This window comes from Ursus maritimus, unplaced genomic scaffold (assembly GCF_017311325.1).
Source record: "Ursus maritimus isolate PB19 unplaced genomic scaffold, ASM1731132v1 scaffold_8, whole genome shotgun sequence".
NCBI lineage: Eukaryota > Metazoa > Chordata > Mammalia > Carnivora > Ursidae > Ursus > Ursus maritimus.
The window spans coordinates 32,509,382-32,532,762 of record NW_024426996.1 but is presented as its reverse complement, the minus strand read 5'-3'; the positions used below and the strand labels follow the sequence as shown (position 1 = coordinate 32,532,762).

The following is a 23,381-nucleotide window of genomic DNA, read 5'->3' as shown; positions in this document are numbered from 1 at the left end:
AGAACAATTAGAATGTGTATTCAAAAAAAGTCTATCAACCATCCAAGCAAATGTAAATCTCCAGTGATGATCAATATATATTTACACAAAAATATATCTAGAAAATATTTTGATAGGAAAAGCTATTAGAGAACAATGTGTAAGATATGTGAAGTTGCATATATAGTCATAGAGAAGTATCTCTAGCCTTTAGTAAAGATGTTAATAATATTGTGAGTTTTTATATTTTTGGAAATTTATCTTGTATGTTCATTATTTTATTATAGTATAAAGTAAAGCTATTGTTATCTTGCAAAAAATAATCTCATTTATTAAATCTGATGCTTTGCCAACAAAATACATACACACCAAACAAAAAAATCATACATGAAAATGAGACATTTGTGGGGCACCTGGGTGGCTCAGTCAGTTAAGCGTCTGCCATCGGCTCAGGTCATGAACCCAGGGTCCTGGGATCAAGCCCCATGTAGGGCTCCCTGCTCATCAGAGAGTCTGCTTCTCTCTCTTCCTCTCACCCCACTCATGCTCTCTCTCTCTATCTCAGATAAATAAATAAAATCTTAAAAAGAAAAGAAAAGAAGACATTTCCACATTAATATCTTTTGAGATTATAGAAAATATTGTGATACACTTTAACACATCTGAATTTAACAGTGAGATAATATTTTCAAAAGATTTGTAATAAGCTCCAAGTAACTCTGAATACGACCTATTTTATGAAGTATGAAAAATGGAAGATATTTTTAATCAACTAGATAGAAGACAAAATATGTAAGCACAGGGGTGCCTGGGTGGCGCAGTCGTTAAGCATCTGCCTTCGGCTCAGGGCGTGATCCTAGCATTATGGGATCGAGCCCCACATCAGGCTCCTCCGCTGTGAGCCTGCTTCTTCCTCTCCCACTCCCCCTGTTTGTGTTCCCTCTCTCGCTGGCTGTCTCTGTCAAATAAATAAATAAAATCTTTAAAAAAAAATATGTAAGCACAAATAATCCATCTTAGGGATTTTCTTGCAATAATGAAGCATCATTAATAAAGCATTTTAAAAGGTCATTTGCTTGTTTTTACATTGTTTACATAGGCTTTCACTGTGATGCATTCTACGTCTTTCTGAAAATTTCCTTAAGGAACAAAATCTCAGAAAAGAGAGGACCAATGCTGTTAGGACTATGTCTTAATAGGCTCCCTTGCTTTTTTATATTACTCACCAAATATTATGTCCTTAGTCCTGCTAATTTAACCAAAAACAGTAGCAAAAGAAGAAAAAAAAAAAAAAAAGAAAAGAAACACACAGAGAAAGGAAAAGAAAAAAAACGAAAAGAACATTGCTTTTATCATTTAAGTTTACAAGATAATCTTTCACTTTGTACCAGTGGCTTTAGTACTCTGTGTGCTTTCTGATTTTGTATTAATTGAGAACATTCCCTTATGCAGTAACATAACCAGTCCAGATATTTCACTGCCCAGATATCTATTTCCTTTGAATTTAAATTTCCTCACACAGTCACATATTCAAATATAAATTTGAAATCAATAACTCACTATAGATAGGATATCTCTTCTAATATTTGGTGAATCTATAATATAGTCAGAATGAAAAAAGTCACTTGTTCAAGTTCAAACATTGCTATCCCGACCATTTTGACTTTTGGAGATTATAAAACAAAATTATTTCATATCAGGCTTTGGGAGTATCAGTATGTCATTAAGGATGAATCAGAATAGCCCTGACATTGCATAGCAATTCACAGGTTTAAATGTGCCATAATGAGAGACAAAACAACTTACAGACAGGATCATACCTCATGTACTTTAAGAATCGTATTAGTTATGACAGTTGTATTACATGAAACTTGACTGGCAAAATGGACATTGCTTCCTAACAATTTAGTCTCCTAAGATTCTGCAAATACATCACATAGGTAAATTGAATTTTTGACACTTATATGAGTTTCTGATGCCGTTAAGTATACAGCAATGTAAATTTGACCAGTATTTTAAAGCAGTCACAGTGAGAAGAGGTCTATTTTCAATACCAGGTACATTAATATGTGCCAGTGGTCTATACTATGATTTGAACTGAGTCCACAAAGAAAATATTGGCTTAAGAAGAAAGTTAAGAGAAGTACTTATAGCAAGGGCCTTTTAGTCAGTTAAGAAGATAGAAGAAAATTGTATTATTCTATATATCATTAGCTAAATTTCATAATAGAAAACATTAATGAGATATCAGAAAAAATGTGTTTTGAACAATATATTATTATACTGTGTGATTTCAGTACCTATATATACCATAATGTAATAGATTTGATATGTAGTTTCTTTTCAAAATATTATTATCTCAAAACGTTCACAGCTTTTAATATCATGTTGCTGGAAGATACATTCTTTAGTTCCTTTTTTTTTAAATTTCAGTTTACCACTTTTGAGCAAATTAATCACCAATCTCTCTAAAATTTGAAAGATTGGGGAAGCAATCTTCCAGCACTACTTTTTTTTTTAAGATTTGACATTTCTCTCTATTAACATATATAAGTTGTTGACTATTTTGAAATTACTTGAGAAAAAGAAAGTTGGATATATCTTGTCAACTCCTTTTAAGAATCAATAGAGCATCTGTGGCCACACAGAGTAACATTTACTAACATTAATGTAAAATAAAATTTTAATTATTTTTAACAAATGAATTCAACATTAAGCAATTCTTAAAAATCATTCAGTTTGTATGTATGTGTGTATGCTGGTGTAGGCACATTTGCTTCTGTATGCCACAAAGTCTTGATGGTTAGACTACGAATATTCATCTTTAGTAGTACAGCATAGTACCTGATATTTTAACTTGATTAATGAGTATTTGTTGAATTAAGTTGAATTAAATAATTTTTGTTACTCAAGTAGCAAAAAAAAAATTTTTAAGATAAAATTGAAAAATACAAAAAAAATAAACTATTATTTTGTGAGATAATCATCAGAAACTTATAAAACAGTTCCTGTGAAACAAAATTTTTTAAATTACCAAATATTATTTGGCTTCAAATTGTAACGATTCTTTATTGAAGAAAACTTAACAATATGTGGGATAAAATTGTTAAAATGATGTATACAGTATGCTTAATGAAGAAGAGATATTTTGAAAATCCTATTAAATTTTAAATGGGTTAAATATGATTCATAAAAATTCACTCTTTTCCTGAAATATTTTGCATGAGGTTCATCAAGGATGTGGTTAACAGATCTCTTTTGTTGTTTCTAGCTCAGGGAGACCCATATAATCTATTTTTTTGTGTGTCAATTGGCACATTCATTAGAATTTCTTCAATGACCAGAACATCAATATTAACAGGATTTATTAACTTATCTCAATCTTGAAATCTAATTGTAATATGAAAAAATTGGTGAGATTTTTGCCCACTGGTGGAAGGTCTTAATGGATTGTGGTGATTAGATTTCTAGAAGGAAAATAGCCACTTAATCCCCATAGCTTTCACAAAATATAACCTTGACTGTTAACCCAAGGCTGAATAACCTGCCAAATTGTTCCATATCTTTATCTAAATTCTTGATAAGACTCATAATTTTTGTGCTGAGAAAACTATTATAGAAAGACTATTAACTATTTCTAGAGTTAGCAGTGGAGAACTTTTTAAAGAAAAACATTCTGCCACTTCTTCCCTTACAGTTATCATTTTTCTAGCTCTTTCATAGAAAGATCAGGGAATTCTACTGCCTTGTCCAGGAGGCTCCTTTCAGATTGCCTAGAGAATACTCATTATTCTATACTATATATCATAAATCCTTCTACTGTGTTATCTTTGTTTTGAGTTACTCTCCTTGAACCTTTCAAAGTTTATCATTGTTTATGTCCCCCTGGCCTTTTGGCAAAGAATTATATGCATTTCAACTGTCACAATAAATTATACATCCTTTTATGTGTCTGAAGCTGCAATTGGTTTGCTAATTTCATTGCCTTTTCTTGCTTCTCTCTCCCCGTCCCCTCACCCTCCTCCCACCCCAGACTCTCTCTGGTGTACTCAGAGACAAGTAGTCCAATAAATTATAAACATCACTGAAACTTTGTATGGTGTTACTAACTAATAGATAACACATAGGTCATGGGTAAAATGACTTGGTTTGTCTTTCAGAAACTTCTTTTATGACACAGAATGAGTGCATGAATTACACTTCAATTGATTGTCATTCACTTTTTACTTCAGTTCATATATTACTAATTCTTAGATCAATTTCATAGGAGAAAAATCCATTGGCAATTTCAAACCATATTTGCATTCATTCCTCTTATTCATATTAACTCTTGTTTTTAATTTAACAATTGATCTTATATGGTGCTATGTGACATTAGACAGGGATTTCAATTTTTATAACCAATTGTGAACTATGCATAGACTTATGGCAATATTATTCATAACATAATTTCTAAAACTGACTTTCAAGTTAGTTCTCTATTTGCAAATGAGGACTAATGATAGCATTTCTGAAGTAAAATACACAGGTATTATTTGAATTTCTGCCTAAAAAATAATTTAAAAAATGGGGGCGCCTGGGTAGCGCAGTCGTTGGGTGTCTGCCTTCGTCTCAGGGCGTGATCCCGGTGTTCCGGGATCAAGTCCAACATCGGCCTCCTCTGCTGGGAGCCTGCTTCTTCCTCTCCCACTCCCCCTGCTTGTGTTCCCTCTCTGGCTGGCTGTCTCTCTGTCACATAAATAATAAAATCTTTAAAAAAAAATAAAAAATAAATTAAAAAAAATAATTTAAAAAATGTGACTCAGTAAAATAGAGGCAATGGAGATTAGTGGTTTGAGTACAGATTACAGAATCATATTCCCTGAGTTTGAAATCCAGCTCTGCCACTTACTAGCTATGTGACCCTGGGCAAGTTACCTAATCTTTTTCAAAGAATTTTATCTGTGAAATGAAAACTAAAGTACTACTAAATTATCATAAAGTTGTATTTTTAAATATTTGCTACACAGAAATATCTTAGGATATTCATAACAAAGAGTGACTATTTGATACAAGTTAGCTATATTTATTTCCCTTATTATGAATGTTAATGCAAGGGAACTAGAATAGGACATACAAAGATATTATAAGGCACAATATGTGATAGCAATAGCTCAACTTTGATGTCAGCTATAATCTTTCAATTTGAAAAAATGAAAGCATAATTAAGGAAAATCAGAGATTCTCATAGAGAATAAAAATGCATTTATATCTTGATAATTTAGTGAATTTTGTAAAGATAGACAGATTATCCCAAGTAATAGAGAAAGACATGAGAAAACATGGGGTGGGGGAGGAATTGGGATACTCTGCCTAAGAGACAATTTAAATTAAACAATTTTTAAAAGTGATTCAAAAGTCAAAGAAACAAAGAAAAAATGATGCTATAGTCATTGGCAGAAAGTATGAAATTTAACAAAAAGAAATTTATTTGAAGGAGAATTAGCGGTTTTAAGTATCAAGGGATAGTTATGTGGAGAAAAATCTTATAGGTTTTAGAAAAAATTTTTCCAATAAAAATAGATTTCTGCAGCCCAGGGAAGGTAATGAAAGCTTAGAGAGTTATGTTTTTGAGGAATAATGTTTGAAGAGCACAAGAATACTAATATTTGAGACACCTAGATTTGAGGAAAGAAGAGAAAACAACAACAAACATCACAAGGAAGGAGATTTTCTTTTCATTTTCCTTGCCTTTCATAGTTTCCTCTAGTTTTCTTAAACACAATTGCTTGTCAATTTTGACAAATATGTTACTAGTCCATAAAAAAATTGATGAGTAGAAAAATTCCATAGAATACCATTCTAATTTCATGATGGCATTATTTATTTTCTTTCTTTCTTTCTTTCTTTCTTTCTTTCTTTCTTTCTTTCTTTCTTTCTTTCTTTCTTTCTTCTTTCTTTTTTTGCCCAAAACATCTAGTTTGGGTTTTGCACCCAATTTCAACATGGGGGTGGAGGGTGTTCCTCCATAACAACCTATGCTTGGGACACCACCATGGTGTCCTACAATTTAACTAAATTCTCTCACTATCTACCTGGAGGTACCAACAGGTTCCACAGGTTAAGAGTTCAGTCCTACAAGACTGCCCTTCCATTAATTCTGACACCAGTTGCAAGTCCAAGTTGTCACCTGTGCTTTTGACCAACCGCTTATAAAACAAAGCTTCCCATGACCCCTTCCTCAGGTATTGCTAATTCATGAGAGCTGCTAACAGCACTCAGAGAAATATTTTACTTGTTAGATGACCGGTTAATTATGAAAGGATATAACTCAGAAAGAGTCAGGTGGAAGAGATGAATACAGCAAGGATGGAGAAATACCTCAGAGCTTCCATGCTTTGTCTGAAAAAAACCACACTCCCTGAATCTCCACAGGTTCTCCAGAAGCTGTCAGATTCCAGTCTGTTGGCTGTTGACACTTGATTCAAACTTTATACCATTCTCCTCCCCAGAGGCTTGAGGGTGAGACTGAAAATTCCAAACCTCCTGGCAACAAGCCCCCATTCTTAGCTGTAGTCCAAAATTTACCTCATTAACAATACAAAAGACACCTTTGTTGCTGTCATTACTCAGGATACTCCAAGGTTTTTAGGAGCTCTGTGCAGAAACTGGGATAAAAACCAAATATACATTTCTTATTATAAATCAAAACATCATAACATCCTAATTTATTTTCATAATTTAAAAAGAAACATGATCTAGAAACACTAAAAAGCATTTACTACTTATAATTTTCTAAAAAAAAATAAGGATTCGAACTTTAGTGTCAAGTAAGGATCCAAAATATTTATGATGAATTATCCAAAAAGAAACTATTCATCAAGTGTTTGGTACAAATGTTCACATTAATCAAAACCTTGCATGGTTAATCTTGTCAATTATGTACAAACTTTTATATAAGCTTTGAAAATATAAATATTGACGTAACTTTAAAAACATTTAGCAAATGTTATATGATTTCTTACTACATAAAGATTGAATCTCATTCAATATTCTTCAAATGTTCATTGGATTTTATATCTCACTCAACTTTAAAACTGTGGATTTGTCAGTGCTAGATGAACATATCTTCTAGTCTCTAAACATAAGAGAGTTTTGTTTTTAAGATTTTCTTTATTTATTTGACAGAGAGAGAGATAGCCAGCTAGAGAGGGAACACAAGCAGGGGGAGTGAGAGAGGAAGAAGCAGGCTCCCAGCAGAGGAGCCTGATGTGGGGCTCGATCCCGGGACTCTGGGATCATGCCTTGAGCCGAAGGCAGATGCTTAACGACTGAGCCACCCAGGCACCCCAACATAAGAGAGTTTTAAATACAGATTAGAGCAGAAATAAATGATATAGAAACAAACAAACAAAGAACAGTAGAACAGATCAACAAAAATAAGAGCTGGTTCTTAAAAGAATTAATAAAATTGATAAACCCTTAGCCAGATTTATCACAAAGAGAAGGACCCAAACAAATAAAATCACAAATGGAAGAGGATAGATCACAACCAACACTACAGAATACAAACAATTATAAGAGAATATTATGAAAAATTATATGCCAACAAATTGGGCAATCTGAAAGAAATGGATAAATTCCTAGAAACATACAAACTACCAAAACGAAACAGGAAGAAATAGAAAATTTGAACAGACACATAACCAGCAAAGAAATGGAATCAATAATCAAAAATCTCACAACAAAAGTCCTGGGTTATATGGCTTCCCAGGGGAATTCTAACAGACGTTTAAAGAAGAAATAATACCTATTCTACAACTGTTCCAAAATATAGAAATGGAGGGGTGCCTGGGTGGCTCAGTGTTAAGCGTCTGCCTTCGGCCCAAGGTGTGATCCCAGGGTCTTGGGATCGAGTCCCGCATCGGGCTCCCTGCTCCACTGGGAAGCCTGCTTTTTCCTTTCCCACTCCCCCTGTTTGTGTTCCCTCTCTCTCTGGCTGTCTCTCTCTGTCAAATAAATAAATAAAATCTTTAAAAAAATAGAAATGGAAGGAAAACTTCCAAATTCCTTCCATGAGGCTAACATTACCTTGATTCCAAAACCAAAGACCCCACTAAAAAGGATAATTACAGTCCAATACCACTGATGAACATGGATGCAAAAATTCTCAACAAGATACTAGCAAATCAAATCCAACAGTACATTGAAATAATTATTGACCAGGATCAAGTGGGATATTCCTGGGCTGCGTGGCTGGTTCAGTGTTCACGAATCAATCGACATGATATACCACATTACTATAAGAAAGGATAAGAACCATATGATCATCTCAGTAGATGCAGAAAAGCATTTGACAAAATACAGCATCCATTCTTGATAAAAAAAAAAAACCTTCAACAAAGTAGGGATATATGGAATATATCTCAATATCATGAAGGCCATATATGAAAGACCCACAGCTAATATCTTCCTCAATGGAGAAAAACAGAGAGCTTTTCCCCTTTGGTCAGGAACAAGACAGAGATGTCCACTCTCACCATTATATTTAACACAGTACTGGAGGTCTGAACATCAGCGGTCAGAAAACAAAAAGAAATAGAAGACATCCAAATCAGCAAGGAAGAAGTCAAACTTTCACTATTTGTAGAGGACATGATACTCTATATAGAAAACCTGAAAGACTCCACCAAAAAATTGCTAGAACTAATACATGAATTCAGGAAAGTCATAGGATATAAAATCAATATACAGATCTGTTGCATTTCTATACACCAATAATGAAGCAGCAGAAAAAAGATCAAGGAATCGATTCCATTTGGAATTGAACCAAAAACCAAAGAGGTAAAAGATCTATACTCTGAAAACTATAGAACACTTAGAAAAGAAATTGGAGAAGACACAAAGAAATGGGAAAATATCCCATGCTCAGGGATTGGAAAAACATTGCCTATCCTACCCAAACCAATCTACATATTTAATGCAATCCATACCAAAACTAATCGACAAATCAGGAAAGAATACCCAATGGAAAAAGTCTCTTCAACAAATGGTTTTGGGAAAACTGGACAGCCACATGCAGAAGAAGGAAACTGGACTTTACACAAAAATAAATTCAAAATTGATTAAAGACCTAAATGTGAGACAGGAAACCATCAAAATCTAGAGGACAACACAGACAGCAACTCTTTGACCTTGGCTGGAGCAACTTCTTACAAGATACGTCTCTGGAGGCAAAGGAAACAAGAGCAAAAATGAACTATTGGGACTTCATCAAAATAAAAAGCTCTGCACAACAAAGAAAACAATCAACAAAACTAAAAGGCAACACACAGAATGGAAGAAGATATCTAAAAATGGCATATCTGATAAAGAGTTAGTGTCTAAAATCTATAAAGAATTTACCAGACTTTACACCCAAAAAAATAATAATCCAATTAAGAAATGGGCAGAAGATATGAATACACATTTTTCCAAAGAAGACATCCAGATGGCTAACAGACACATAAAAAGATGCTCAACATCACTTATCATCAAGGAAATACAAATCAAAACAATGATGAGATACCACCTCACACCTGTCAGAATGACTAAAATTAACAACTCAGGAAAGAAGAGATGTTGGGGAGGATGTGGAGAAAGGGGAACCTTATTATACTGTCGGTGGGAATGCAAATTGGTGCAGGCACTCTGGAAAACATTATGGAGGTTCTTCAAAAAGCTAAAAAAGAACTATACTATGACTCAGCAATTGCACCAGTAGGTATTTCCCAAAGGATACAAAAATACAGATTTGAAGGGATACATGCATCCTGATGTTTATAGCAGCATTATCAAAAAAAGCCAAACTATAGAAAGAGCCCAAATGTCCATTAGGTGGGCTAAAAATGATGTGAGATACACACACACACACACACACACACACACACACACACACACAGGAATATTACTCAGCCCTTAAAAATAATGAAATTTGCCATTTGCAACAATGTGGATGGAGCAAGGGTGTGCTAAGCTAAGTGAAATAAGTCAGTCAGAGAAAGACAAATACTAAATGATTTCACTCATATGTGGAATTTAAGAAACAAAACTGATGAACAGAGAGAGGGAAACAAACCATAAGAGACTCTTAATGATAAAGAACAAACTGTGGGTTGATGGAGGGAAGTCGGTGCGGGTTGGGCAAGATGGGTGATGGGTATTAAAGAGGGCACTTGTGATCAGCACTGGGTGTTGTATGAAGGTGATGAATCACTGAATTCTACTTCTGAAGTCAATATTGCACAATATGTTTACTAACTAGAATTAAAGTAAAAATTTAAAAATATAGATATATACACATATATATGTATACATACACACGCACTTTATAAATGATTAATTTTTTTAAAAGATAGTTTTATTTGAGCCTAATTTATGATAGCTGCCTGGGAAACATGCTATTCACAAGGAAGAAAGTGCTCTGGAGAATGAAGAGTTTCTATAGGGTTACATACTTTGTACGTCTTGTAAAAGCTCAAGGGGTTATCGATTAGCATATAGGCAGGAATCACAAACTTTAGTTTAAGGAATGCAGGCAGTAAGAGCATTGATTTATATCTTATGGACAAGATGGTTTTCCTTAGGCTACTCATTTATAAAGCAAGTGTACAAGGTATGCTTGGTGGGCCATTAATCAGCCTTTTGATTTAAATGAAGTTTATTTACAGTCCTGTTAACTTAGAAAGAAATTTAAAATGGCTTCCCTTGTATATCAGATCTTTAGAGAGTTTTTCTCTCATCCATTTTAATTATAAGTGGTATTTACCTCCACCAAACAATCACAGAAGTCATCATTCACAGTAAGTGGTTGATGGCTAGTTCTTTTTAGATATTATGCATAAAATTGTAATAGTATTCAGAGCACCTTATCTTGTTGTGATTACAAATCACTTTTAGCTACAAAACCAGTAAAAGTTTTTAAACATTTGAAAAAAAGTTGTTTTTTTAAAACTATTTAGATGAAATCCTACCTTTATACAACTTTCTATAGCAATGGTATTGTCTAACCCCTGCTGTAGATTCCTTGGCTTCCTTCCTTCCCAAGACAAGTAATGACAGAGTTTTGAAAGAATATATTCACTAGACCTTTGCTTTAAAAAATCTTTAAATTATTTTTATTTTAATATACCTTCTATTTTATCCATGCTCACTATTGCATCCATCCCTCTTCTAGAGAGGTCTAGACTATAGGAACTTAAATACTTTTGAATATGATAAAGCATAACAAAATAACTTGTAACATTTGGGCAAAATTTTTCCACTATAATTTACTTGTTATTTGGGCAAATATTTAGATTGTTGATTGATTAAATCCACAAAATGTAATATATCATTACAGATTTAAATTAGTATATACACAGTTGTCTGTGGCTTTTTATAAGTTCTATTATTTTCTAAAAATATTAACAATTTTTTTAATAAAGTCATATTATACCCTAAAAGAGAATTAAATTTAAAATAAAGAAATCATGGAATAGTTGTTGATTTGAATAATGTGAAATAAGGTAATGCTACTCAGTTTGAATATGTAATAGAGGTGTTTTTTGTTTTGTTTTGTTTTTAAGATTTCATTTATTTGACAGAGAGCAAGACAGAGATAGATCAGGAGCATGGGGAAGGGGTAGAGGGAGAAGCAGACTTCCCACTGAGCAGGGAGCTGGATATGGGGCTCGATTTCAGAACTCTGGGATCATGACCTGAGCTGAAGGCAGACGCTTATCCATCTGAGCCACCCTGGTGGCCCGAGTTTGTTTTTAAACATGGAGAGTTTTTTTTAATACCTTGAAATCCTAATACATATTCACATAGTTTTAGTCAGAGTGTCACCTGGACTTCTACAATTCTTAATTTTTCAGCTCAGCTTTAACAAGGTTTAATTCTTCTGCACAACCTTTGTGAGAAAATGACAGTAAAGAGAGCATGCATGACCTATGGACCGTAAACGTGACGGTCTCTGAAACTCTCTAGGAGGGGTTTCAAGATACAAGCAAGAACAATCGTCACAAGTGTGAATAAAAACATGTGTGAAGGTACAGAAAGACTAGGGAGTATTGCAGTTGAGGCATTTCACAAATTTTTGGTGAAGAGGAGAAATAGATGAAAGTGTATGTGCAAAATTTTTGGTGATGAGAAGAGGAGAAATAGATGAAAGTGTATGTACATACATATAATTTAATATTTTATTAGAATCTCTTTTTCATGAAATCATAGCCCTTTCCCTCTTATTTTAACAGCTAATATTTTAATTGTGGTTTCCTTCCCATTCTATTTCTTCACCAGTCTGACTGCCATGGTATCACCAAGGTAATCTAAAAGATGACTCTTCTAATAAAGATGAAATAAAAAATTATAAACCCTGGAAGAGAATAAGATAGTCATTTTACACGGCAAGAAAATGACAGTAATGAAAGTTTAGAAATAGAACTAAGAAAAATGTAAAGCTGACACAAAGTCAGAGAAATATTAGGGAGACCAGAAATCAAGATCAGTCAAAACACCTAAGAGAACAATGAATAGAGATAAAAGACAAGGAGAACTCTCCCTCCAGGAAACCCAGTCCTCTGATGACTTTGTTTCTTTCTTTACAAGATTAACAATTCCTATTATAACTGCAGGGCTTACAAATAAACAGCATCAGAAGTATCAGAATAAAAAATTTATTGTAAGTTTGTAAAAAAGAAGTAAGTTTGTAAAAAACTAACAACTGCAGTTAAACATAAAGGACTATTATTATTTGAATATATTTATGAAATTCAACAAGGTATTCCATGTTACTGGGTTTTAAATACACTAAACATAAAATATTAAGACAACACATAATTTTGTTTTGTTTCATTTTTACCATTGTAAAATTGTTAGTGTTAGCACCACTTTTTTGCTTGCCTTTTATTATTTAGTAGATACATTAAACATAATGTCCAATTTAATTGACTTACAGATAATTCTATGTAATGTAATACAGCAATAAATGTTTTTATGCTTTGTAAAAATTAAAGACCAGTAAGTTTTTGAAATAAAGTACAGTGAATGCAAATTGCCTGAATATTATATTTATTTTTTATTAAAGTATAATTGACACATAATACATTATTTTCAGGTGTGCAACATACTGACTCAACACCTCTATATATTTGAAATGATCACCTCAATAAGTAAAGTTACCATCTGTCACCGTACATCTTTTTATATTGACTATATTTCCTATGCTGTATACCATATCCCCTTGTGTTATTTATTTCATAAATGGAGGATTGTACTTTTTAATCTCTTTCACCTATTTTATCCATCTCCTTATTCCCCTACCCTCAGGCAATCATTAGTTTGTTTTCTGTATTTATGAGTCTCTGTTTTGGTTTGTTGATTCATTTGTTTTGGTTTTAAGAGTCCATATGTAAGTAAAGTCGTATGTATGGTATTTGTCTTTCTTTGCCTTATTTCACTTTACGTAATACTCTCTAGTTCTATCTATGTTGTTACAAACGGATATTCTGTTTTGTGGCTGAGTAATATTCTAGTGCGTGTGTGTGTGTGTACCATATCTTTTTATCCATCATTTACTGATGGGAATTTAGGTGGACACTTATGCTTTCATATCTTGGTTATTGTAAATTATGCTCTATGAACATAATGGGTGCATTTATTTTTTGAATCAGTGTTTTGATTTTCTTTGGTCAAATACCCACAAGTGGAATTGTTGGATCATATGGTAGTTCTATTTTTATTATTTTACAGAATCTCCATGCTGTTTTCCAAGTGGCTGTACCAATTTACATTTCCACCAACAGTGTACAAGGATTCCCTTTCCCCCACATCCTCACCAACACATTTTATTTCTTGTCTTTTTGATAATAGCCATTCTGAGAGATGTGAGGTGATATCTCATTGAGGTATTTATTTGCATTTCCTTCATGATTAGTGATATTGAGCCTTTTTTTAATGTTGGCCATATAAAATATGGTATAATAAATACAATTATCTAAATATTATCTTTCAAGTGATGGGTATACTTTTCTTAATAACATTCATTTTATAAAAATGAAAAGATCACAATTTACATATAGTTGTTAAAGATTAGAACTGTGGCTAGGAAAATAAATAAAATAATTATCAAGAAATCCTTAAGTCTAAAAAAAAGAAATTGTCTTGAAATAGTTATTAAAATGAATCACATTATTGTCATATATTTTTTAACATTTTATTTATTTTTTACCTATCTATCCATCTATCTATCTATCTATCATCTATCTATCTATCTATTTAGAGAGTATGAAAAGCAGAGAGGGAGGGAGAGAAAGACTCCCAAGTAAGCTCCACGCTAAGCACGGAGACGAGCTCTGGCCTCAATCCCACAACCCTGAGATCATGACCTGGGCCAAAACCAAAGTCCAATGCTCAACCGACTGAACCACCAAATGCCCCTGTCGTATTTTTAATTATCCAGTTCAGAAACTGGACATTTCAAAAATTTTCTGTAAACTACTTTACTTATTCTTGGAAATAGGCTCTAGATTGCATATAGAACTTCTGGCTCAAAAATTTTTAAGATTTCTTGTAATTATTACGTATGTCTATATATATTACAAACTATCATACAAGCAGTCATAGACTTACACATCAAGATAATTGCACATTTCTTCTACACATGCATTAGCCTTTGATTCATTTCCTCTTTTCCAGACAATAATAGAAATCATATTTTTATTATGTTGTCATTAATTTAAATACAATCATTTTCTTGAAACTTTATAGTTTGTAGTAAAGCTTTATAGTAAAAACATTAATTTTCAAATGCTTCTCACTTATTACGACAATCTAAATTTTCTGAAACCATCTCATTAAATAAGTTTAGTCTAAGTCTTTCCAAAGATGACAATTCAATTATTAGTTTGAGAACCATATTTTATGCAAAGATAGGAATAACTCAAAACAACTGCATTAGTATGCAATTAAACTGGAAATACTTGTGTAAATAAAAAAGGATAACATGGTTAACATAGGTAATGTAATGAGGCACAAATTTGGAGTTTGAAAACATTTTCCCTAATTTAGAAAGTACTTGCAAAAATACACAGAGGAATTTGTTTTCATTCTAAAAGTTGGAGAATCAATTCCATGACAAATCTTTGCACTTGTTTTGTTCTCTTTTCCTTACCATAATCCCTTTCTGGTTCATTTCTGCATATTCAAATCCTGTCTTTGTGGTAAATATTAGAACCTACCTTCCCAAAGAATTTTAAACAGGCTAAGCATATTTTAGATAATTCTATTCCCTACTGTATATGCTACCTGTTCCTATTAAAAATTCTACCTACTTTAAGTTATTTTTAAACAGTTTGATCCATTAGATAGTAAGTTTTAATATTTTCAGAATCTTTTCATAATCTTTTCAGAAAAATATGGTTCAACTAATTACAAGAGATTGGGGGCCCTGGGTGGCTCAGCCTTTAAACGTCTGCCTTCGGCTCAGGTCATGGTCCCAGGGTCCTGGGATTGAGCCCCCGCATCGGGCTCCTTGCTTCTCCTCTCACACTCCCATTGCTTGTGTTCCCTCTCTAGCTGTCTCTCTCTGTCAAATAAATAAATAAAATCTTAAAAAATCTATAAATACAAGAGATTGAAATTGCTCACTAGCAAAAGCAATACAGTGTACAACACCAAGAATGAACTCTAATGTAAACTATGGACCTTGGGAAATAATGATTTGTCAATGTAGGTTCATGAATTGTAACAAATGTACTACTCATGTGAAATGTTGGTGGGCGAGTCTATGCGTGTGTGAGAGCAGAGGGTATATAAGAACTCTGTGTATTTTCTGCTTAGTTTTGCTGTGAATCTAAAACTGCTTTAAAATTAAACTCTATAAAAAATGCTTCCTAGTAATTATAGACATTTTCTGTTTGAGTTATGAGTAAACTTTATTGGAAAATTGTAAAATAAAAATCTATTTTAAATAAACCTCATATAAATATTTCTAAGTAAATAACAAACAGACATCTTAATGAGATAAATTTAGCTATTAATAAAATTAAATAGTATAGTTTTAATTTAGTGTAAAAGAATTCCTATGTGAAAGAGATTTGACCAGTATAAATACATGCAGTAAAATTTTTGCTTAATATTTTGCTTACATATAAGTAAGTATTTTGTCCCAATTAATGTCTCTCATAAATAGGATGTTTCCTGTTATCATAAAAAATGTTCAAATGTGAAGGAGAAAACAATTTTGTGAAAAACTAGGAGTACTGTGGATTAGAGTTAGATATGAAAATACAGTCAAAACATATATACCATATTATTTCTGAGTTTCATGTAAAAATATGGTTTCCATACACTCTTTCCATCATAATATTGAACTTATTCTTACAGATACATTTGAACCAATTTGAGAAAACTGTAACATAAATTCTAAATTATATATAAAACTTACATGCTTTGTGGAATTTTTGTTTAACATCATGAATAGTAGATGTTTGTACCACCTGAAAAGGAAAAGAAAATATGTAGAAAGAATTATTTTTAAAATTATTTATTTGTTTGCTATATTTTTAAGAAGAAAACATAATTTAGTAAAGTATAAAATTATTATGAAATAACCAGTACATTTTGTTTGACTTTTCAATCATTACTGCTTTGACAACCTTGAAATATTGCATCAGTATGCCTTTTTCTAAAGTTTTATTTTTGTATGTAGCAATAATGGTGTTATTATATGAGCCTATCTAAATGTTCATCTCAAAAATATATTTTTGAATCTTCTTTGCCAATAATATTCAATTTCTGGTTTCCAAACTGGTGAGACTACCAGCTAAAACATGAATAAATATACAAGTTAGACAGAAGGTAAAAGAGTTTGTAACAGAGGAGTTTCAGTATATGAAGTTGATTTATTCGGGCAAAAGAGGGAAATGTTTACTTCAGAATATCATCAGAAAAAACATCCTATCCAAGCCCCCTCATTAGTTATGTTATTAATAATCCCATCCCAAAATGTTACAGGTCTATCAAAATTCATGTTAGATATATTAGATATAAAACTAGATATATTATTATTATTTATTCATGTTAGGTGTATGGATTCATCAGAACTGCAAAATGTATGAGGATGAGAGTTTTATTTAAACACCTCAAGCCGTCACAACATTTTTTGACTGTCTGACTTTGCTCATATCAAACTGCAAACTGAAATTTTTCTTTACCTCTGGTCCTTTTCACTGGCTTATGGATAAAACCCAACAATACTTCAAGATGGACATATCCATGACCATACAAGAAAATATATTTCCTATCACTAAACACATATAGAATATTGTGTTCATTATGTATTTTATTGCTATACTAAAATCTTACAGCTATTTCGGGAGAGTGAAGTGAAAAATAAAATTGCATAAGGGATGGCACATAATAACACCCCAGGCAGTTCTAATTAACATTATTATATTTATATTATATTTAATGTTTAATTAAATGTTAAAAGTATAACAATGAGTGCATTGATTTTACCATATTCCACTCTCTGATTAATAAACCAAGGGTGTGCTATGCTATTCATAGAAATTTTTTTTTCTGATTTCTTCTATGCATATGGTTTACTAAATAAAAAAGTTCTAAGATTTAAGCACAAAATGATGATATTAATTCCCATTTGGGTAGTGCTGTAAATAACAAAAGGACCTTAAAGAATCTGTATGAAAATTTCAAATATTTGATAACATTGCTCTTGTTTGGAAGATGTCATAAAATATCTATAAAACTGTTTTTAGAGAGGGTAATATATATTTATATACTTGAACGTATTATACCTCATTTAATGTTGATAATTTAACTTTTATATTTGAATTATATTTTTTAAAACATGGTGCTTTGTTTTAACATTGTTCATGGTTTTATCTTACCCATTACTTTATCACAAAACAATTTTATATGTTGCTTTCTCCGATAAGGATGCCTAAAATCCACATACTATTTCCAGAGTATCAATTATTTGTCTACCCTTCATTTCAAGGGCCATCTAATTTGGAAAAGCAAGTAATTTTCATGATCAATAACTCCTTAAAGTTCGCTGTTGCTCAGCTATCACTTGAAGACATATTATCTTGTGTTTACATGCTAGTTCTTCCAAACATCTCTGAAGTCCTTGAGGGCAATGACCTGGTGGTGGTGTACACATCTAGTGTGTTTCAACATCTAGTGCACCATATAGCATGTAATCATGTTTAAAGTCACTTCTGTTGAAATAAAAAATAAAGCTGTGAGTGCAAAGTCATGTGAAAACAAGTTTTTAAATCTGGTATGAAAAGTCTTTCTCAAGTAGGTTTCTGTGGAAAAGCTATATACTTTACTAGAATAATTTAAAAGAAAGTCTTCTAATTTGATATATGCATTTTTTCTTTGAATTTGCTAATTTTCAAAACTAAGATTATATTCTCCTGAAAGAAACCTACATGTGGAAATGGGTTGTTATTGCAAGCTTTTAACAAAATTTTTAATTTGCTTTAAAAATTACGTTTGACTTTCACATGTTAGAAAAGTGCTGATTTTGAATAAATCTTTAAGAACTGCCCTAGCTGGAGCAATTTTAGTCAAATACAGAAGAAAAAAAATAATTAACTATTAAATGATTCAGACAGTATTGCTCAATTAACCACAAGACTGTGCTTGATCAACTCCTTCAGCCCTTCAGTTGTACTCAGAGCACAGAGAGGAAAAGATGATAATTAACAGAGTATATAAGACGTTCTGATTACTAAAATCGATGTCACTGTTGCTTCATCAGGAAGTTTATTCATAATAACTTCTACTCTTTAGCCAGTTTTAATACCTCTTAAAAAAGAGAAACTATCATCACAATAATTTATTCACTTTTATAAATCACAATTAATTGTGCAGATGGGAGACATAAGTATTCTGACATCTGAAATCCTGAAATTCTCTTCATTAATGTTTCTTTCTCATTAGAGGAAATTAATCTTAAAACGTTAAGTAGACAAGGCAAATGGTGTTTGTTAGTTGAATCAAAAAATTACTTCTAATTCCAACTGATCATGATTGAGTTTTGGGTTATTATTACTTTATCCAACAATGTAAATTGATAGACTTTGAAAAAGCTTTTCACATTTAAGTGAAATCTAGGATTTGCTTGAATTCGCCACCTACGCAGATAATGCAATATTACACAATTAAAATTGCTACATTTTAGAACTAAATTTTAGCTACTTTCTCAGGAACTCCTTGAAATGAACAGATGTCTTTAGAATACTGCTTATCCTGCTTAAAGAAATGAAAATTAAGGGATAAGGAAAAAACAACAACCTCTTTGAAATTCATTTGACAGTAATTGCAATGCACAAACCAAAAATTGTCAGTAAACTTCGTTTAGAAAAGAAATGTGTCCAACAGTAAAGACACAGAAAAACAGAATAAAAGATGAATTGAATAGAAATGAATAAATACAGAGGCATGAAAATACACACACATACAGGCAAAATATCTAGTGCAGTTTTGCTGTCATGAGCTTTTTGTTCCTGGTTTTGGGGACACAGGGAAGAGTACTAGCCTGGAGAACCATATTTTAAGATTGATTAATTCAGGAAAGTGAAAAATATTGCTCTAAGAATTTCCATTGGAAAGTTTTACATTAGCAAATGGAATACGTACTTACATATACTGCATATGTTTTACTTGGAATGGATAGGAAGTATTCTGAGTACACAAATATTATTTTACTAATAAGTAATCTTCAGACCATAACTAAAATATTTTTATGATATATTTTTCAGCTTTATTGAGGTATAATTGACAAATTAAATGGTAAGATACTTAAAATGTGCCATGTGAGGATTTGATATACATATACATTGTTTGTTAAAGAATTTCCCCCATTGAGTTAATTAACGCATCTGTCACCTCACCTTTTTTGTCTATGGTGAGGACATTTAAGTTCTACTCTCTTAGCAAATTTCAATCATACAACACAGTGCTATCAGCTATAGTCATCAGTTTATACAATAGATTCTCTGACTTTAATCATCTTATAACTGAAATTTTGTACCATTTACCAACCTCTCCTTATTTCCTCCATGCCCCAACCCCTGGAAACCACTTTTCTACTCTGTTTCTAGGAGTTCATTTTTTTTTAAATTCCATATACAAGTGATGCCATGCAGTATTTGTCTTTCTCACTGTGACTTATTTAACTTAGCATAATGCTCTCCAGCTTTATCCATGTTATTGTAAATCACAGAATTTCCTTTTTCTGATTACTGAATAATATTCCATGTCAATAATATAGAAAACTGTTCTCTCTCTTTCTCTTTGTTGTAAGTTTTCTAATGACAAAGGATCTTTAGTAAAGAACTGAGAAAATCATGAAATAATTTTTAACATTTAAATTATCTTTTTAACAAAGTTTTAATCATTTTAATTCAAGTTTCATTGAATGCACTTCTCAAAATAGGTTGTGCCACAAAAAGTGGTTCAAACAACACACGCTTATTTTTCACACACACTGCATGTATATCACAGACTGGCTGATGGACCTACTGCACATTTTCCTCACTCTAGATCTACAGTGAAGAAGCAGACATCGTATGGAACATTGCTTACTTCCAAGGAAGAAGTTAAAAAAAGAAAAGGTGGTGAAATTAGATTAGGTTCTGAAAGCTTCCCTCAGGAAATAAATGCATGTCTCTCACCCTCATTTCACAGCACAAAACAAGTAACTTCAAAGAAGTAGGAAAGTTTAATTTACCAATCTCCTGTGTGAGGACTGGCCAAAAATTCTTAATAAACAGCACTAATGTTTACCAGTTTACCCTTCTGATCATCAAATATTTGGCCCTCTATCCCTTACATTTCAAAATACACCATGTCCTCAGCTATATATCTATCCTCTTGATGGATAGATATAGATATATAGATAGGTTATATGTTATATATTTTAAACATTATTGTAGTATTATAGTAGTTGGAAAATACAGGGTTCCTTTAGTATGTGGGGTGATGGGGATATAGGATATGAAATATAACTCAGTTTCCCTCCTTCACATAAAGTGTATGCTTTCCATCCCTGACCAAGACATTAGTTTCTTGGGCACATGAGAAAAATAAAAATGGTCAGATCATCAAATGTAAAATAAATATAAGATCAGCTATTTTTTTTCAGTTTTTTCATTTTTTTGTTATTCCTTTTTTGTTTTGTTTTGTTTTTATTTTAATTCCAGTTAGTGCTATATTAGTTACAGGTGTACAACATAGTGATTCAATAATTCCATACAAGATCAAGTATTTTTTTACATGAATTATAAAATTACTTCTATCACAAGCATGTCAAGAAGTGTACAGTGTCCATAAAATCATGACTGCAAATAATAATCAAAATTTATTTTTCAATGAATACGGCAGACAGCTTAGCCTCGGTTCCTCATGGTACAAAAGTGACGACTATAAGCCATGGCAGCATAATTTTCTCCATTGTTGTACAGTTAGCATTTCTTAAAAATAGCTTTAATCAATTTCTTTCAAAAATAGTTTTGAAGGACATAGGCTTCTAGAGTGCACTTTTCTCATAGGCTTAGTTGTAGAAAAGGCAACCATATCATTTATAATCCCAATGCAGACAATTTTAAGTGTAAACAAAATGTTATCATCAAATACAGCATGAAACTGGGATTAAAAAGTGTAATACAGGTAAGGAGTTCTACCACTTGTCTTCTGGACATAAAGTGTCCTAAACAGCTACTATGGACCTTAAAGAAACGGAATGTTATTGAAACCTAGAACTTAGATCAATTTCAATGCTTGATATATACTATTTGCTACTCTTTCATCTATTACTTTGATACAGATTATCATGTTTCACTACTGAAGTGTGTTTGCTAGCAGTCTAATGTTGTAATTAAAGCATTTATCTCCTTTTTGTTTTAAATTAATATGTATTGGAGAACTAGCATTGAAAACAATTAAGAATACCGCTAGCAGTCATAACATCACTGAACGCTTGATAAGAGTCCACCACAATTCCAAGACCTTTGCCTTTCTTAAGTAATTTAATTCACATACCATCTTTATGGTTTTAGATATAACGTTATTATCTTCATTTTACATACAAGAAAACTGTGACTCTGAGTGGTTAAGTAATTTATCTGGGTGACACAGCTAACAAGTTACAAGAATGGACTTTGAATGCAAATAGCCTGGTTCAAAGCTTATTCTTCACCGTGGTACACAACATAGCAGAGGGGGTGAAAAAGGTGAAGGTAGAGGAATGGAGGAAAATGTATTGAATGTTTATCATTGTAAGCACTGCTTTAAGATCTATACAGATAGCACTTGGTCATCATAAGCTACCTTATGAGGTAAATGACACTGAGACTTTTTAAAAGATGAAGAAATTGTGGTCATGAAATATGAATGTCCTCCTGAAGTTACACAACCAGGAACTTAATTAATATGGATAAAAAAACACTTGAGAAAGTATTCACTGTCATGTCTTGCTGTTCATAATATTTATTCCAAGCATTATATTTTAGATATTTATTATACAAATCAATCATTAAGCATTATACAAGTGCAAACAACATTTGTATTTAATAACATAAGAGGATCCAAGCTAGCCACTAAAATGATATGGTAAATATGTATGGAGCTCAAAAGTATTAATTGAGCACCAACTATGTACCAGTAAATTTTCTGTGTCAGAGAGGAAAAACTCTCTCTCTTTCTCTTCTCTCTCTCATTTTATTTAAAAATAATAGCCAGCACTTACGCAGTATCTTATATGTACCAGGTACTTTTCTAAACATGTGAGCTCCTAACAACCCAGAGGTAGGTACTGTTATCCCCAGTTGACAGAGCAGAGATTGATGCACTTAGATGTTAAGAGATCTGTGCCCTGTCCCATAGCTAATGAGATGCAGAACTGGTTTAAATACAAGCAGTTTTATACCTGAAAGCACTTTCTGAAATACAATGGCATAATGGCACACATTGAACTAATATTCAATTATAACTAATATTTAAGAAATGAGACAGAATAAAGAAATATATCTGTAATATATGCGAGGATAATAAGTTCTAAGAAGAAAACATAAAGAAGGTAAAAGATCAGAATAATGGAAAGAAGAAATATGATTCTGATAGGAAAGAAAAGGTATATGAGCAAAAGCCCAAGCTAAAAGCAAACTTTGCAGATTGCTTGAAGAAGATTCTTCCAGACAGAGGTAACATCTAGGACAGAGACCCTGAGGGACCACATCCAGAGTACTTGAGAAATAGCAAGCAAGCCAGTGTGTTCGGAGCAGAGTGAGTTAGAACAGTGTGGTTAAAGACATGACCAGAGAGATGAAGGTGGGAAGTAATGGACAACCTTCTAGAATATGGGAGAG

The 23,381-nt window shown here is 32.3% G+C and overlaps 1 protein-coding gene across 1 annotated transcript in view; it reads right to left on the bottom strand.

Annotated features, from left to right (window-relative positions):
- TECRL (trans-2,3-enoyl-CoA reductase like) overlaps positions 1-23,381 on the bottom strand; it is a 97,756-nt gene that overhangs the window by 57,013 nt on the left and 17,362 nt on the right. The window contains exon 2 of the mRNA XM_008701500.2: positions 16,427-16,478. Coding sequence (XP_008699722.1) covers positions 16,427-16,478 — 52 coding nt within the window. The remainder of the gene's footprint in view (positions 1-16,426; positions 16,479-23,381) is intronic.